At 44.2% G+C, this 17098-nt stretch overlaps 1 protein-coding gene across 2 annotated transcripts in view; it reads right to left on the reverse strand.

The window, feature by feature from the left end:
* Rpn5 (regulatory particle non-ATPase 5) overlaps window positions 1–17098 on the reverse strand; it is a 63768-nt gene that overhangs the window by 31087 nt on the left and 15583 nt on the right. For both annotated transcript variants that reach the window (XR_014707457.1, XM_084603577.1), the window contains exons 6-7: window positions 9405–9539; window positions 2545–2657 (exon numbers count right to left, since the gene is read on the reverse strand). Coding sequence is in view for 1 of the 2 variants with exons in the window: in XM_084603577.1 (XP_084459703.1) it covers window positions 2545–2657; window positions 9405–9539 (248 nt within the window). In the remaining variant the exon portion in view is untranslated. The remainder of the gene's footprint in view (window positions 1–2544; window positions 2658–9404; window positions 9540–17098) is intronic.

The raw sequence follows: 17098 nt of genomic DNA on the forward strand, positions 1-17098 counted from the left end.
TACTTCGGGATTTCTCAAGCTGAGGGGCAGCCGCGGCAACCTTCCCGTATTTTTTACAAGGCCCCTTTCGGGGCCACCAAAACGATGTCTCGGCGGAGCTCGCATGTCACTTGCCGTCCGTGACCCCTCTCTGCAGTTTTTATGCTTTTTTTCGTGCAAACCGTTTATAACAATTATCGGTTATAACAATGGAAATTTTGCGGCACTTGAATAATGTTATAAGTGGACTCGACTGTAGTCGAAACTCGCTATAATAAACATAGATATAGCGAATTACCAGATAAAACGAAATAAAATCAAAGTTTGGTTGGTTTATGATTTATTTCTGTGGGAGTTCTTTGTATATAACGAAAGAAAAATTTCATAATTTGACGCTAGATTGGTTATAAGGAAGCAGTATTTTCCCATTAAGACTGCAGAAAATGCATAAAGAAGCTGGAAAAAACATCAAGAAACGCAATTTTTAATCTATCGAATCGCCTGCAGCAAAAGTGTTTAAATTGCCCGTGCGTTCGCGTCACTAGCGGCGGCAGCAAAAACTACCGCCAACAGCTTATGGCCTCGGAGATAACACACCCGCGCACGGTGATCTTGGAGATCATGAATGGTCATGGCTGGACTGGAGCGGGCGTTGCCAAAGTGTATTTAAATTGCCTGCGCGTTCACGTGCCGCGTCATCTAGCGGCGGCGACAAAACTAGCACAAACGGCCCATAGCCTTCACACATCCGCGCGTGGTGATCTCAGAGGCCATGAACGGTCATGGCCGGACTTGAGCGCCGCTGCTGCTCAAGTCCGCCTATGCAATAGATGACAGGCATGTGACTGCCTATCACCATTGCCTCGTCATGAAGGGAGCCCCTGCCATGCCTCTGCCACTGCGGCCGACCCGTGCTTGCGGGCTACACTCCCCAAGTCCGTTGGCTCTGTCGCGCAAATTGTGCGCGGAGGCAGCAGCCCTTCTTAGTATTCATGCTTGTTCTCTAATACAGAACAAAAAGCGAGACTTCATGCTTAGACCAAGCTTTTAATTAAAAAATTGTGAGTTTTCACACCTTTGTGTTGTCCATATTAGTGTGCATTTTGTTTCGTTTTATTAGCAGACTTATTTACACGAATTTGGGCATGCACTTTTATAACGAATATCGGATACAAAGAACAAATTTTCGGGCCCGTACTACTTCGTTATAACGAGGTTCGACAGTACAAGTATCAGAAAGGAGCAAAAACCAGGAAACCGAAAAAGAAACCCACCAGTGACATGACTAGCGACCAGTGACATGACTACTGACCAATATGTGCCCTTGATATGGCCACAAATTGTATGGCATGTTCGCATTGATTAGCTAAAATGGCAATTGCAAGTTACAGCTAAAGTTACTGTCTAAAATGGCCAAAAGGAAGGCCAAACTTTTGTCCTGCATTAGGCACAAAGCAAATACAGACAGCCATGCAATGAGTGATGGCAAGCACTTATGGGTGTCCAAAGAAACCTCCCCGATTGAGGCCACAAAATGGGAAACTTTAAAAATAATTTTCACTGCAACAACATTGAATCCCTGCAAAATCTGGCACAAATGACCAGCAAACTGAGGAGGACATATACTAAAAGTTCCAGTAAAATCCAGCGAAGTTAAAAAGAAAACGCCAGAGTTGCCCTTTAAAGGGTCCTGCAACGTATTTTGAGTGCACTGCTTTGTTTGTTTGTAGCAATCGAGTTATGGCAATGCTATCTCTACCGGTCAAAACATGCATATTTCGGTACCTAACATTTTAATTTGCTCAAGAACTAAAACCATGGTACCAACGGTGACGGCACGCAGTGCTAATTCTGCAGCGGATATGACTTCAACTGGCAAGCATTTGACCAATTAATAAATCAATAGCGAATGCCGTGCAAATTGTGTCCATTAGAAAACGTTTATGTCACGCTTTTGTATTTTATACTAGGTCAATGAATCCAACATGCTTATAATTACACAGCTACTTATGGCTATGCGGCCAAAGTTTGGCAGGAAAGAATTGAACGACCTGGCCAGTGGCTCTATGCTGTTGTAGGACACCTGTGGACGAAGAGAAAGGAACGGTCAAGGAGCGGGCTCACGAAAAAAGCACAATAATTGGGGGAGCATGATGACAAAGGCATGTGTCTTTTTCATGCCTGCTCCCGATCTCTTTGTTACTCATTCTATTTTTGTGAGGCGCCCCCACAGTTTTAGCCATGGAAGAGTGGTCATCAATTTTACCAAAAATGTGTTGCAGCGACCAGATGAGAAGCCATCTTCAGTGAAATTGTAGTGATGTGCTCATTTAGGATGTTTCAATTGGTCTCGCAGGTGAAATGGGAATGTGAAAGACAGGGAAAATTAGAGTTGAGGGCAATTTTTGGTTTGCTTGTATTTTGAAAATTTATTAAAAACTCCTTTTCTAGTGCCCTGACGTGACAAAGAATTGACTTAAAGCATAGCGGACAAGTGTTGCAGGACACCTTTAAAAAAAAAACCCACACACATGCCCCTACAGGCATGCCAGAGAAAGGCCTCACTTGTACTGTGGCAGCTCATCGAGGTTTTTGTCCAACTTGGCACGGTGGATGAGGTCATGCTGCTCGTTGTCGTGTGGCGACAGCATCAGGAACAGCAGCATGTTCCTCAGCGCCTGCCAGAAACCATAACACCAAGGGCATCACGTGTGTGCAACAGCACCATTACAAGAATGGACAAAACTTCCTAAGGTATCCGAACAACTTTTTCTCTTTCGTTAAACTACACTCTAGGCCAGACTGACATAAAGACCGTATTCTGAATTCATCCTAGTTTTCATTTTCTACACCACTGGCTGAAGCAGTCACAGGACACAAAACAGTGATGAGCAGACAGAGCGTCAACTCTGCCGCATGTGGAAGACAAGGAAAATGATTACAGTGGACGCCCGCTAAACGAACCCGCATAAACGAAAACTCCTTTTAAACGAAACAATTTCAAAAAAAGTAATTGGTTTCATACACGATCTGTGCAGAGTCGCGCTCGACAATCGAAACCCCATTTTACTTGCAACTCGGATAAACGAAACCGAAACTGCGCATGAGTCGTCTTTGTTGATGTTGATATCCAGAATCCAATCCAATCCAGTACCTTGCACGCCTTGTTTTTTATTGTGCGGGCGCCATTTTGCTCTGTTCCGTGATTGTGTTTCGTGATTTCTTTCCGGCGTGCAGTAAGGAAGAAGCTGCTAGAAAGCATCCCCATAATGAGTTGTCTTTAAAAGCCAAGATGAAAATTCTTGATGATGTGAAGTGTTCCAAGGAGTCGAAAACTGCTATCGCGAAAAGGCATGGCATCCCAAAGTGCACGCTTTCAAGGATTCTGAAGGATCGCGACAAGATTGAAAAAGCATATAACAGCGACGCTTTCGCCCCCGGTAGGAAAAGGATGCATCTGGCCGAACATGAGGACCTAGAGAAAGCACTTTTCCTGTGGTTCAAGCTTGCTCGAAGTTCCAATCTTCCAGTTTGGTTTGGTTTGGTAAAACTTTATTTCCCACAGTAGGGGTCCTGGAGGACACTGAGCTAGGCGCCAGGTGTAGAGGGCAGCTCCCACGTCGGCACAGAGAGCCCGAAGCTCTCCGCCGCCGCGCGGGTCTCCTGGACAGCCCGAAGCTGATCATGTAGGGAAGCACTTTTTAAAACTTTGTCCCAACGTTCTTTGTTCTTGGCGTAGGCGTCACTCGATGCACAACCACACAGCATATGGTTTAAGTCTGCACGATCACTGCACCGTTCACACACATGTTGTCCGTCGTAGTCTGGGTCGATGTGCTTCATGCGCCAAGGGTTGGGGTATGATTTCATTTGGAGCAAGCGTAACGTTACTGATTGGCTGCAGGTTAATTTCTTATCCGGGAGGGGAAATGCTCGTCTGCCTAGATAAAAGTGCTTAGTGAGCTCGTTGTATGTGAATAATTGATCTCTGTACTCGATATGTGGAGTAGCAGGGGAAACCGGAGGGACGCGGTCGATGAGTCCTCGCGCCGCCTCGTGTGCGATCTCATTGAGATTCGGCAGGCCGCCCCCTAAGCTGCCCATGTGTGCCGGGAACCATACGATGGAGTGATCGGTGATGTTACTTCCGCCTAAGATCCGTAGCGTCGTCTTGTCTATCCCGCCCTTGGCGAAAGCTCGAGTGGCTGCTCTAGAGTCGCTGTATACAGTTGTGAAGTCCGAGTCTTTTAGAGCTAGTGCTATCGCTGCTTGTTCAGCTACCTCTGGCTTCTTGGTGTAAAGTGTGAGTGAGTTGCGCGTACGCCCGTGTCCGTCGACTAATGCTACCGAGTAGGCATGCTTTCCCAGTATGTACGCTGCATCCACGAAAGCTGTCTGGTCGGGGAACTGTGCCGCGTCCGCAGCGAGGGCTTTGGCGCGGGCGAGCCTTCTTCCTTGATTGTGGATCGGGTGAACGTTTCTTGGGAAGGGGGAACTTTGATTGCTTCTCGCACGACTTTAGGTAACTGCAGGACGTCCTTTTCTACTATGGTGTTCAGGCCGAGCTTAACGAGAATCTCTCTGCCCGCTTTGGTGATTGATAGGTGTGCAATCTGTGCCGTGTGCTGTGCCTCGATGATTTCGGCAAGGGTATTGTGCACTCCTAGCTGTAAGAGTAGTTCAGTGGAGGCATTATCGGGGAGCCCCAACGCTGTCTTGAAAGCTCAGCGTATGTGTACTTCAAGCCTTCTCTGATGTTCCTTTTTCCAGTTGAGCATTGCAGCCACGTATGTGATGTGACAGAGTACAAAAGCATGGACCATTTGAATAGCGCAGTCCTCGCTCAGTCCCCTGTGCCTATTCATGATGCGCCGAAAAATCCGGATCGCGTTTGCAATCTTGATCGTGATGCTGTCAGGCATCGCCCAGTTGGACCCGTTGCTTTGGATGATTAATCCTAGAATTCGTATTTTATCGACCGTGGGTATGCGATTTCCATCCCTGTCGTGTATCTCTATGCATGGTGTGTGGTGTCGGCGCCAGTCGTTGGACGGGCGCCCTGGTCTTGAGGGGTGGTAGATGAGTAGCTCGGATTTTCTAGAAGAGCAGCGAAGTCCCATTGGGGCAAGATGGGCCTCGGTAACCGTGATGGCTTCTTGCATGCGCGCTTCCAATTCCGCATCGCTGCCACCGGTGCTCCAGATGGTAACATCAAGTGACCGGGCCTATTTTGGAGGAGAAGGCGAGAGACATTGCACTGCAGATGGAAATTGAAGGCTTTAAATTCAGCGATGGCTGGTTAAGCTGTTTCAAGAAGCGCCACGGCCTTGTTTTCCGCACAATAGCAGGTGAAAGTGCCATGGTAGATAATGATGTTTGCTCTGACTGGCAGCAACAGAAGTTTCAAGACATACTTACAAATTACGAGCCGAGCGACGTCTTCAGCGTGGACAAAATGGCGTTTATAAGCTTCTGCCGAACAAAACTCTCAGCTTTAAAAGTGAGAGGTGCACGGGTGGTAAGCACAGTAAGGACCGTGTCATTGTTCTTGTGGGAGCGAACATGGACGGGTCCGAGAAGTTGAAGCTTCTCGTTATCGGGAAAGCAAAGAAACCGCGAGTTTTTAAAGATGTCAAAAACCTGCCGGTTTTGTATGAAGCGAATACCAAGGCCTGGATGACTCCGAGAAGTTGAAGCTTCTCGTTATCGGGAAAGCAAAGAAACCGCGAGTTTTTAAAGGTGTCAAAAACCTGCCGGTTTTGTATGAAGCGAATACCAAGGCCTAGATGACGCAGACCATTTTTGAAACCTGGCTGCGGCAGAGGGAAGCAGAGTTTACTAGAAAAGGCAGAAAGGTTGTGTTTTTTGTTGACAATTGCCCAGCGCATGGTGAAGTGCGAGACCTGACTTCAATTCACTTGGAATACCTCCCCACGAACACGACAGCCATACTCCAGCCTATGGACCGGGCATGATTGGAAATGTTTAAGTGTTCTTCCGTCGCCACGTCCTGAAAAGGATGATGCTGTGTATGGACAGCGGCAAAGAGTACACCGTAGACCTCCTCTCTGCCATCCAGATTTTGGCTCACTCGTGGGATGAAGTTACAACAATTCAACGCTGCTTTCATCATGCGGGCTTTTCCAAAGCAGTGGCCGCTGACCAAGAAGAACCTGATGAAGTTACTGAAGCACAAGCTGTTTTTAGTGTCCCAAGTGTGGCACTGTGACCATGGATGATTATGAAGCTATTGATGATGATGCTGTCCCCTGCCGTGAGGACACCTTGACTGACATATTGAAGGAAGTCGACGAAGCCAACAATAATGACAGTGAAGAGGAGACCGAACATCATAACAATCAAAGCACTCCAGTGTCGACTAATGAGGCTAGCCAAGCAGTTCGAGTACTCCAGCAGTACTTTGAGTGAGAGGGCTGCTTGGAGCACACATGCAGCCTAGCCAAGATGAATGCCTGTTTAGTGAAGCAGCGGCATGCCAACCTGAAACAAACTATGTTGCACAGCTTCTTTGGGGGTCACAACCCTTAAACAAAACTGCCAATAAATGAAACAGATTTCCTTGTCCCCATCGAGTTTTGATTAAAGGGAGTCCACTGTATAAGCAAGAATACAGTCCTTATATGCATGTAGCACAGTAATGCAAAAACATCTGCGCAAGCCTCAAACAGTTACCAATACCATTTCCACTCATAGCTATGAACAACAGTTTACAGCAATACCCACTGAGACACATTTTCATTCTTTTCTGTTTCTTATTGCAAGCAGCTGCAACAAACAGTATCAATGAGCCTTTTTTCTACAAGTCTTAGACAGTTCCTGCAACGTCAGGAGTAAGCCGAGTGGTGATGAACTGCAAGCAATTGCAAATTCTATTCCACTGCTGCCAACTGAGCTGCACCATTTCGAACAGATGCAAAGCGTTCAAGAGAACCGGCACAATACTGTACTGTGCACATGCTGAACACCGCTGCAAACACACGGGTGCAGCAGATATTTCTACACTTATGTGCTTGATTTGACCTCTGCACTGAGAGCGCCAGTGGCAGGCTCCCCCCTCGTCACAAAAACTGGTGCTACACCAGCACGACACTTTTGAGAACGAGTGCAATAAGTGCAGCAACATCAAGCAGGCTTGCACACTGTTCCCTCTGCAACCCTTAGCATGCACACCATGGCAGACATGACAACTGGATAATAGTCAAGCTATGAGTGTCGCTTTAGGAGTAGCCGCGGGGGCAAGGCAGGTTCAGCTGACCATGTCGCCCAGCCAGGCAGTGCACTGTACAAATGGAGGGTGCGTGAGCGCTTGGAATGCCGATTAGCTTGCCAATGGCCTTTTCCTTTTCTTTCTTTTTTGAAGCATCTTACAGCAGCAATGCGAGCTTCCCTCACTACCATACTGGCCACTCATCACACACTGCATGCTATGGGTGTGGCAAAGCCTCTCCTCACCACCACCCATGAGTGAGGAGAATGCACTGCTACCATGTCACACTGGGAAAGAGCTCGCAGGGACTGTTATCAATGTGGAGTGGTTTCCGTTAGCGACTAATTGTGACAAACCTCCACTGGCTGGCTTCCGTGTTTTCACCCCAAATTTGCCACTATACAAGCTCTTTTTGCAGCCTTTTATGCCTTATCAGCACAACACCCGGTAGTATCATTGTCCCCGGAGTGTAGTACCAAAAATTGAAATAAATGGAGTCGCAACTTGGGTAATGCATACAGTGAAAGCTTGTTAATTCGAACCTCAATAATTCAAATTTTCAAAAAATTTGAACTACACTACTTGGTCCGGCCAAGCTCCATAAAAATCTGTGTACAAAAAATCCCATTCATTCCAACGAGAGTTGCTTCTGCTACGGATAATTCGAAGTATGCAATCCGCGTTTGGCCGGATTGGTGCACAGCTAGTGGGGAAAAAAAAAACCACAGTGAAAGAGCGTCATAGTATGAGGCTGCGCATGTCTAAAGCGGAGACTGAAGATGAAGCCAAGTAAAACCATGAAAGAGTGAATAAAGCTTAAATGGCGCCATGACCGGCGCATATAGTGTCGCCGGAGGGTAGTGGTTGGTGGCCGCGGTGGCGGCTGCCTGCTCTATCTTCTGTGCAACCTCCGAAACTCGCAACTAAATACTCGTTAATTCGAGCCCCGTTAATTTGGAAATACAGATAAGCCCTGTAGACATGGTCCCAGCCACGGGCGCTATGGGTTACGTGGGAAATTTTTTTTCTTTTCTTTTTTTTTTTTTTTTGTGAGAGTCGTACACCTTTCCACCCATCGGTTGTCAACAAGAGCATGCGGTGAGCCGGGATCATGGCGCCGGCTTTGTTCGCTTCAAACAACGTTTGCTGCTATCGCGCGCGCGTTCAAATAATTGAGTGGTTGTAGACGGCGCCCATACTCAATCATCCATGGCATGAAACACAAGCGTACTGAAAACAAGGCTTGCATCATGGACAAGTACTGGCACTCTGCCAAGTTCGCATCCCCCCTTGCTAGTGGTAACGTCTAACGGTCTCAATGCCAAGAAATGCGCTGTGGACTGTGACAGTGTGAAATGGAGGGACGTGCTAACGAATGACGACTTCTTTTTGCAATTTTTCACATTCTTAGGCAAAATCAGACGCGGATGGGTTCATTAAGCGAGCGGGTTCGTTACGAGAGTAAATACAGTAAATTTACCATAATCCAAATGGTTCTTGTCAGTTTTTTTTCGAGGCCATTCGATAATTTGAACATCGGATAATTCGAACCTTCTCCCTGATCCCGTGATGTTCAAATTAACAAGTTTTTACTGTGCGCAGCAACAGACCACATGTCACTGCATGATGAAACAAGGCATTGTGCCAGGAGAGGAAAAAAACGCCATGTAAAAGGAAGGAGCACGCAGCCACTTACACATCAATCAGTTCCTCCTGTGTGTGATTTGATGTAAAACAAGCACATGTATCTCAAGCTAGCCATCACATGCAACCATGTGAAACCTCATCGCTTTGCAGCACAAAGTTCTAAATTGTGCAGTCTCGTGGCCAATGAAAACACAGAAACACAAAATAGCAGAAGAACATGTTACATAAATTACTCGAAAGAATACAACAGGGACATACCTTTCACACTGCCACATGTAGCACACAGTCCTATGTGCCTCTGCCAAGTTCACTCATTCGATCATTTTACCATTATGTAACTGGAACAACTGTTTTCCATTACAAACTACAGAGGTTTACTGTACGAGCCATAAACAAATCATTACCAGTGACAATAGTTACGTTACTTACGTGCTTTGTCGACAGGGACAAGTGTTGCAGCATAGATAACCACCAGAACATGCACCTCCCAAGTAAGGATGGCAAGGCATACAAGCTAAAGCATGCGATATCGCAAGGAAGGGTTAAAGACCTCTTTCCGTTGTGTCTCGTCCTGCTGGACACTCTCGGTGCGGTACAGGGCTGAGTAGTGGCGGCAGATGGCCAGGTACGAGGCCTCATGCTGGTCCAACTCAATCATGAGCTTGTAGTAGCGCAGCTTCAAATCCTGAAACCAAGACACGGACAACATTTTCAAAGGCATCTCACATTGCTTACGTCTCACATCTCAGTGAAATGTCTCAAAAGCATAATACTACACAGGTCATCCCGTTTGCTCCCACAAATTGGAGCTTATAATTTGTTTTGTAATGTTTAAATAATGCTCGCATCTACAATTTACTTTTATTTCTCCTCCCTTTATTTTCATATATCGAAGGGCCACTCATAGCAAGGCCATGCCTTACGTGTTCCTCAAAATTGTAATCAAATGCTATCCGGGCGATAAAAACACTCATAGTCAAAGCTTGAGGTGCTAACTATTCCGAAGGAATGAACCAGTTCGACTTTGCCTGGCCATTTTGGCTTAGCTAACAGTGTGAGTTAACTGAACATGCTTAAGAGATGACCAGACATTCAAGCAAATGCAAATGGGAACAGTGGGACTCCCTATATTTCTGCAATCGTTAAAACCCTAGACCAGGGGTTCTCAGACTGGAATCGGTTTGCTTTTACAGGGTTCAAGGCACCAAAGCAACTCAGGCTATAACGCTGATAGCTCCAGATAAACACTGACCACCTTCAACATGTACTGACATTGCACAATACATGGGTGCCTTGGTTTCTGTATACATCGATTAAGCAACCACAGGGATCAAACCTGCACCTTAGGTACTGTAATTACACGATTATAAGTCGATGACCCCAAATTGCACTGTGTTTTTTTTTTTAATCATGCACCTACTAGCCCTCCAGAGCGCATTATTAAGATACCAGTGGCTGCTTTCGACAACGAAAATTTATTACCTGGCTGTGCTACTTGTCCACTTCACACCATGTATTTCAGTGACTTACTTGGCAGCGGCGACAAGCCAGCGTCCACATTTTTTATAACTTTTCTGCATTTCTGCAGGCCACATTTGACATAACTGCACTCGGTGCTGATGAAGATCAAGCCCTAACCGTGCGTGGGAGCGCTTACAAGAGGCAAGGTGAACACCCTTCTGACCTGGTGGGCTTCAGCAGTCAGCTACAACTGTGACCTGCTACATCAGCAACCACATGACGTCGTCTCTACAAAAGAAGCATCGACAGCCTTATACGCCACATGACAGTGGTGACAAGTGAGCGTCCACATCTTTGATAACTTTTCTAGGTTTCTGCAGGTTAGTGAATATACCAGAATAACCCTTGCTATTCCATTCTTGACTTGTTGCTGCTGCCAAGCTTAGTGTTGTTTCTTGGTGCTCATTTCAGTGTTCTTTCTGTGTATATTTTGCTCTAATTATTCACGCAATTAGAGATGTCTAAGGAAACTGCCAAACTAAAAGAAGACTTGAAAGCAGAGCTCTCAAAACTGAAGGACGAAATAAGAGCTGAACTCAAAACGCTCCGCAAATCTCTTGAGCGGGAAACGTGGAATGAAATCCGCAAGATTAAGAGCGAACAGGCTGCCTTGCGCGAGAGTATTGTATTTGCTCATAGTGAGATCAAGGATTTGGCAGAGAAGCTAGATGGGAAGGTAGCCAAAACCAAGGAGCTTGCAGGTGGCCATCAGGTGCTTTGCAAGAAACATCATGATTTAGAAAGTCGAATCATGGACGCTGGAAGGCAGCTTGTTAGCTCTGAACAACAATATTCTAAAAGAGCCAATATTGAAATTCAAGGAGTCACTAAGCATGATAATGAGACGACTGTTGAAATAGTTTCGAAGACTGGCATGGCAATCAACGAGCCAACCTTAGAATCTGATCTTGAGGCTTGCCATTGTGTAGCCACAAAAAATCCCAGTAAATCCAGCATCGTCATACAGTTCCGGTACAGAGCAACACGTGACACTGTACTTCGCAAGGCAAAGAAAATGCGTCTAACAAACAATGACCTTGAGCTTGACCATCCAGCCCCCGTGTACGTAAATGAGCACTTACGCCCTGCTCAAAAAAACAAACAAGAAAACTGCTTGGTCTGGCTACCAAGAAAAAGTATGAGCACTAGAAATCTGCATGGTCATACAATGGTAAGATCTATACGAGGCAGACTGAAAAGTCAGCCATCCTACTGATAGCAAAGGAAGGTGATCTAAGCAAGACCTCTGCAGCGCCTGTCAATGACACCGCCGCTGTGAGCAAGAAAAGCAGCTCCGAAACTACCGCATGAAATTTTTTTCTTCTGCCATTTGTATATATAGCGAAATGATAAATTACCGCCAATTTTCCTTGGCTCAAACAATCAACCTTAAAAATCAGTTTTCTGAATCAGCCATTTATCTTAACGTCTGCTCAGCTTGCAACAAAGAAGATGAGATTGCTATCCTTTTGAATCAATTTCCTTCCAAGTTTATTGTTGTAATGTTGACGAAGACGAGATACCAAGATGGTTGCAAAACGCTAGAACTACCCGGGTATGAATAATCTTTTCTTAACCGTATGAGTAGACGTGGTGGAGGTAGTGCCCTTTATGTTGCTTCCTACAAAAAATGCCATATCCTACCAGATTTTAGCATGAAAACTGCAAATTATGAGTCTAATGTTACGAGCTGGTAATGAAATTATCTTTGTCTTGTACCGGGCCCCCTCCGGCAATGTTGCACAGTTTATGAATTTTTTTTTGAGTTATTAAAATATACTTCTAAAGAGAGTGTCGGATCGCGGCGATTTCAATATTAATGTTTTAGAACAAAGCAATGTGGTTCGTGATTTCTCAATGCTGTTGCTCTCGTCTGGTTATGTGAATTTAATCGAAACCGCAACTAGAGTAACATGTTCTACTTCAACTGCACTGGATGTTTTCATAACCAATATTGAAACTGATGTCGACAGTGTCGGAACACTGGCTTCTGATGTGAGTGACCATTGTCCCATATTTGTCACCTATCGAAATGGAGCCTCGAAATGTAATGTAAAAGCCTTTCTTCGTACAACATATTACAAATCGCGCTTTAAAAGCCTTCAGATGTGCTATCTTACAACACAACTGGTCATCTGTTATGTGCAACGAAACAGCGAATGATGTGTATGATGCTTTTATTGCGCAGTTTTTACACATTTGCATCAAGCATTGCCCGCTCGTAACAGCAACGTGCTATAAAAAGATAAGAAAGTCGTGGATTACTCATAACATCTAAAAATGATAAAAAGTAACAATAGACTATCATTTGTTCTTGCGCATGCGCTCAGAAGACATTCTGAAGTACTTCAAACAGTTAAAGAATAAACTCAACTCAGAACTTCGCAGGGAAAAAGCTGCATACTACGAACATCAGTTTACCGACACTACTCGACAGCCCAATAACATTGCCTGGAGAGTGATAAATGACGTCTTAGGCCGTCAAAAGGGATACCTCACTCCTAAGGTAATAAACTTAAATGGTCTCGAAATAAAGGGCAAATCACTCGCAAATTATTAATGCGAAAGCATTACTTCACTATGTTCAAAGATTTCTGTCCGCAGATTGTGTCCACAGGCCGTGCCAGCAAAATTGTGTCCGCAGCAGTTGCGAGTAATTGAGAAGTGGTAGAGGTTAATGAGTGCTGTCGATCAGTAGAGGGTGACATAATGTTATTAGCAAAAAATAATTACGCCTATAAGTTAATTAAGTAATTAATTACAGGCAAAACATGTAAAAGTTTTCCGCAGCAGTTGGGCGTAATTGAGAAGTGGGAGAGGTTAATGAGTGGTTTCAATCGATAGAAGGTGACATAATGTTGTGTCCGAAAGAAGAATTAGGCCAATAAGTTAATTAGGTAATTAATTAGAGGCATAAAATGTAAAAGTAAAGGCAAAAATGGTCTCATTAGCCAATGGCTTGGCACCACATTTGAATGTATCAAATACTAAAATAGTTAATCAAACCAGTCAAATAGGGTGACGTCAAGGGTGTGACGTCACGCAACCGGAAGTAGAGCCAAAAAAGGACATAGCAAGGAATTGGAGCGCAATTAGAAAGTAGCAAAGTCTAAAATGGGTAAATAAAAAGTGAATTAATGTGACCTAAAAAATGTGATCTCACACAACCGGAAGTAGAGCCCGAAAAGGGCATAAGAAGGGATTGGCGCGCAATCTGAAAGTACCAAAGACTAAAGTGGGTTAACAAGACAGCACCATCCGTGCTTTCAACATTACTCAAATGCAGATTCTGCAGTGCTCTAACTTTTTCAATAACCACTTTGTGAATACTTTCATTCCTTGTTCCAGCATTACAAATACAGTTAACGAGGTGAGCAGTTGGACTCAAATAGAGGAAAGCATATTTTTTAGAGCCAATGGATGAAATTAAGTTTATAATATATTCCTGGGCTTAAAGAATACCAAGGCTTTGGGCATCAATAACATACAGATTAAACCAGTAAAACACGTCATTGACTTACTTTCCTCTGTGCTCACTCAAATTTATAACTTGGCGCCCGAGTCTGGAATTTTTCCCATTGCTATGAAATCGGCTAGAGTTTCGATAATTTAGGTGAACACAACTTAGCTTCAAAATATAGACCAATTTCTGTACTTCCGGTCTTTTGGAAAGCACTAGAAAAACTTATTTACATAAGTATAATGAGGTTTCTTTATAAAAGGCATGTTTTAAGTGAATCGCAGTTTGGCTTTAGAGCTGGCAGGTCAACAGAGACCGCATTGCTAGCCCAAAGAAAAGATATTGCAAAATATTAAGATAATTTTTCACCGTAGGCATTTTCATCGATTTTAGCAAGGTGTTTGATTGCTTAGACCATAAAATCCCAATGAATAAGTTATACTCATGTGGGATACGAGGAAAGCCGCTATCATTACATGAAAGTTATCTCAGTTGTAGAACACAATCTGTAACCCTCCATAATGTAACTTCCAGAGTTTCTACCTACCCACTTTGGTGTACCGCAAGGTAGTGTGCTGGGGCCCTTGCTGTTCAATGTATTCATTAATGATATTATCAACATAGCACAGTTCAGTTTATAATATACGCTGATGACACTACACTGCTTGTCTCTGGCATCGACTTAAACCATGTCTTAATGAAATGTAATGCTATTCTAGATAAATTATCAGTTTGGTGCCGCTTAAATAGACTTAAAAAACTAAAGCAATAATTTTTCAGGCAAAAAATAAAAGCTTGCACCACAATTATGTGTTAGGTTTTGACAGACAGGTGATTGACATTGTTGAAGAGCATAAATCATTAGGAGTATATTTTTCATCTAACTTGAGTTGGGAAACCCACATCAATTAACTTTGCAAGACTTTTTTCTGCTATAAGTGCACTGTCATGATGTCGCAGCACTCTGCCCTTAAAATTTAAATTTCAGATTTATTATGCACTCTTCCATTCCCATTTAAATTATTGCAATTTAGTATGGGCTATGATGAAAAAGACTAATATGGACAAATTAATCGTACTACTAAAAAGAATTGTTCGTCTGATTGCTAACCCTAAACGATCATGTCCCACAATAGACGTTTTCCAAACACATAACATTATTTGCATCGACACTCTTTATGAATTCCGTCTTCTGCAAACAATGTAAGTATTTTTCTTCCACCAATGTCACAAATTATTTATCAACGTTGGCACCTTTAGAATTGCGCCATACTTAGGTGGACACAAGGAATCGTGATATATGGACAATACCGTTTTTTTTTTTCGTAATAATTGCAAATTGCAGTCTTTAATTCATAACCTCCCTCGCACTTTGAACACTGCTGGCTATACCACAAAAGAACTACTGAGCTATTTTGTAAAATTATGACATAAATACAGTCGACGACCGATTTTTCGGACTCTCAACGGATCACGAAAATGTCCGAAAAATTGTTAACATAAATACAGTCGACGACCGATTTTTCGGACTCTCAACGGATCACGAAAATGTCCGAAAAATCGGGCAGTCCGAAAAAACAAATGTGCACCAAAAAGCTCACTTTATTGCCTATTATTCACTTTGAGGCCGGAAAAAGTCATGAATGCTTTTCTGCACCATGCTCCGCTTCCGTGCTAACAGGTCCATCTGAATTTCGCTTGCATCAGCTCAGCTTGCGTCGGCTGCGCTGCTGCAGGTGAGTCATCATCGTCCTCGCTTTCAGACTCCACAAGCACTTGGCGAATAATTCCTGTATCTATGAACCCAAAGCACAGTTCCAACTGGTGGTCCACGTCTGTGAACTTTGAAAACGAGACGGCCGATGGAATTTCGACACCAGCAGTGCGAAGGGCGTGAATTAACTGCTCACTGCCTGACAACTGCTCGACGACGCTCACCTCGTCCAAGGCAGCCGACTCATCATTCAGCACAAATCCCGCGTCGCGGAAGCAATTGCGCAGCGTTGTGGGTGCTACAGATTTCCACGCATCGGCGAGGGTACTAAGTGCTCCAAACAAATCGACAGAGTAGGTTTTCCCACTGTCGAGGCACACCACAACCACCAAACACTGAATCACGACACCGACTCCGTTGAGTGCCTTCTCGCTGCCGCGTTGCATGAAAAAAAAAAAATCTTATAAGATCCGGAAATAGAACTGAAGCCGATTCAATAAAATGCGAGCCAAGTAGCAGTTCTCGCATCAGCATGACCATGGCTAGGCCTACTCGCTATGCTCGGCGACGCACGTGAAACGCATGACACACAGAGGCAGTAGAAGCGATCACGCTAAAAAAAAAAAAAAAGCACTCCGGCAGCGACGTTGTCCCAGAAATGGAAGCTGCTAGGCAAATATTATAACCTCGATTCAGCGTGTTTAGCTAAGGAGCGGCACGTAAGGCCGGCACCGGTTTCGAGGCTATCGAAAGAAAAAGTAAACAAACAAGATGGCGGCGACACCGCTCAAAATGTGTGGCAGTTGGCCCGGCTGACGCTTGGAATGTCCGAAAAATCGAGTAGCCCTCCTTAGAGTGTCCGAAATTTTGAGCAGCGTAATACATTGACTTTATAAGGTATGTCCTGGGGCCGGGAAAAAGTCCGAATAATCAAGCATGTCCGAAAAATTGGGTGTCCGAAATATCGGTCGTCGACAGTATATGTTGCTTTGTTTTGTTTATCTACGCATTATTTCCACATGTATTGTGTTATCTTTGTGCAAATGGCTGCACGGTTCTTTTATTTACTTATTTGCATTAACATAGCAATCTTATATTTTCTCTTATTTAACTTACAGCTCTGTTACTTTTGTATGAAAAATAAATTTTTTTTTTATGCTTGTGTCTTTCTGATGTATATTGAGAGTTCTCATTATGTTTGTATATACAGTCGAACCCAGATATATCGAATTTTGGTTATATCGAACTTCCAGAATATCCCCTTGAAAAACCCATGTAAGAGTATAGGAAAGCCGAGTCACATATCGAACTCAATTTCACTGGTCGTTCGATATACAGTAGACTCCCGTTAAGACGAACTCGCTTAAGATGGACCCTCGGTTAAGATGAACAGTGGAGATCGTTTGTTTGGTTCCCCATAGAGTCAATGAAAAAAAAATCCGCTTAAGATCAACACTTTGCAATCGCTAATCGGTTAAGATGAATTTTCACAGCCGGCCACACCCCACCCGCGCAGCTTACTCGACCGTCCGAGCAGCGCTTCAGCGGA

Source organism: Amblyomma maculatum, chromosome 5 (assembly GCF_055883805.1).
Source record: "Amblyomma maculatum isolate TAMU_Amacu chromosome 5, ASM5588380v1, whole genome shotgun sequence".
In the NCBI taxonomy this organism is placed as follows: Eukaryota; Metazoa; Arthropoda; class Arachnida; order Ixodida; family Ixodidae; genus Amblyomma; species Amblyomma maculatum.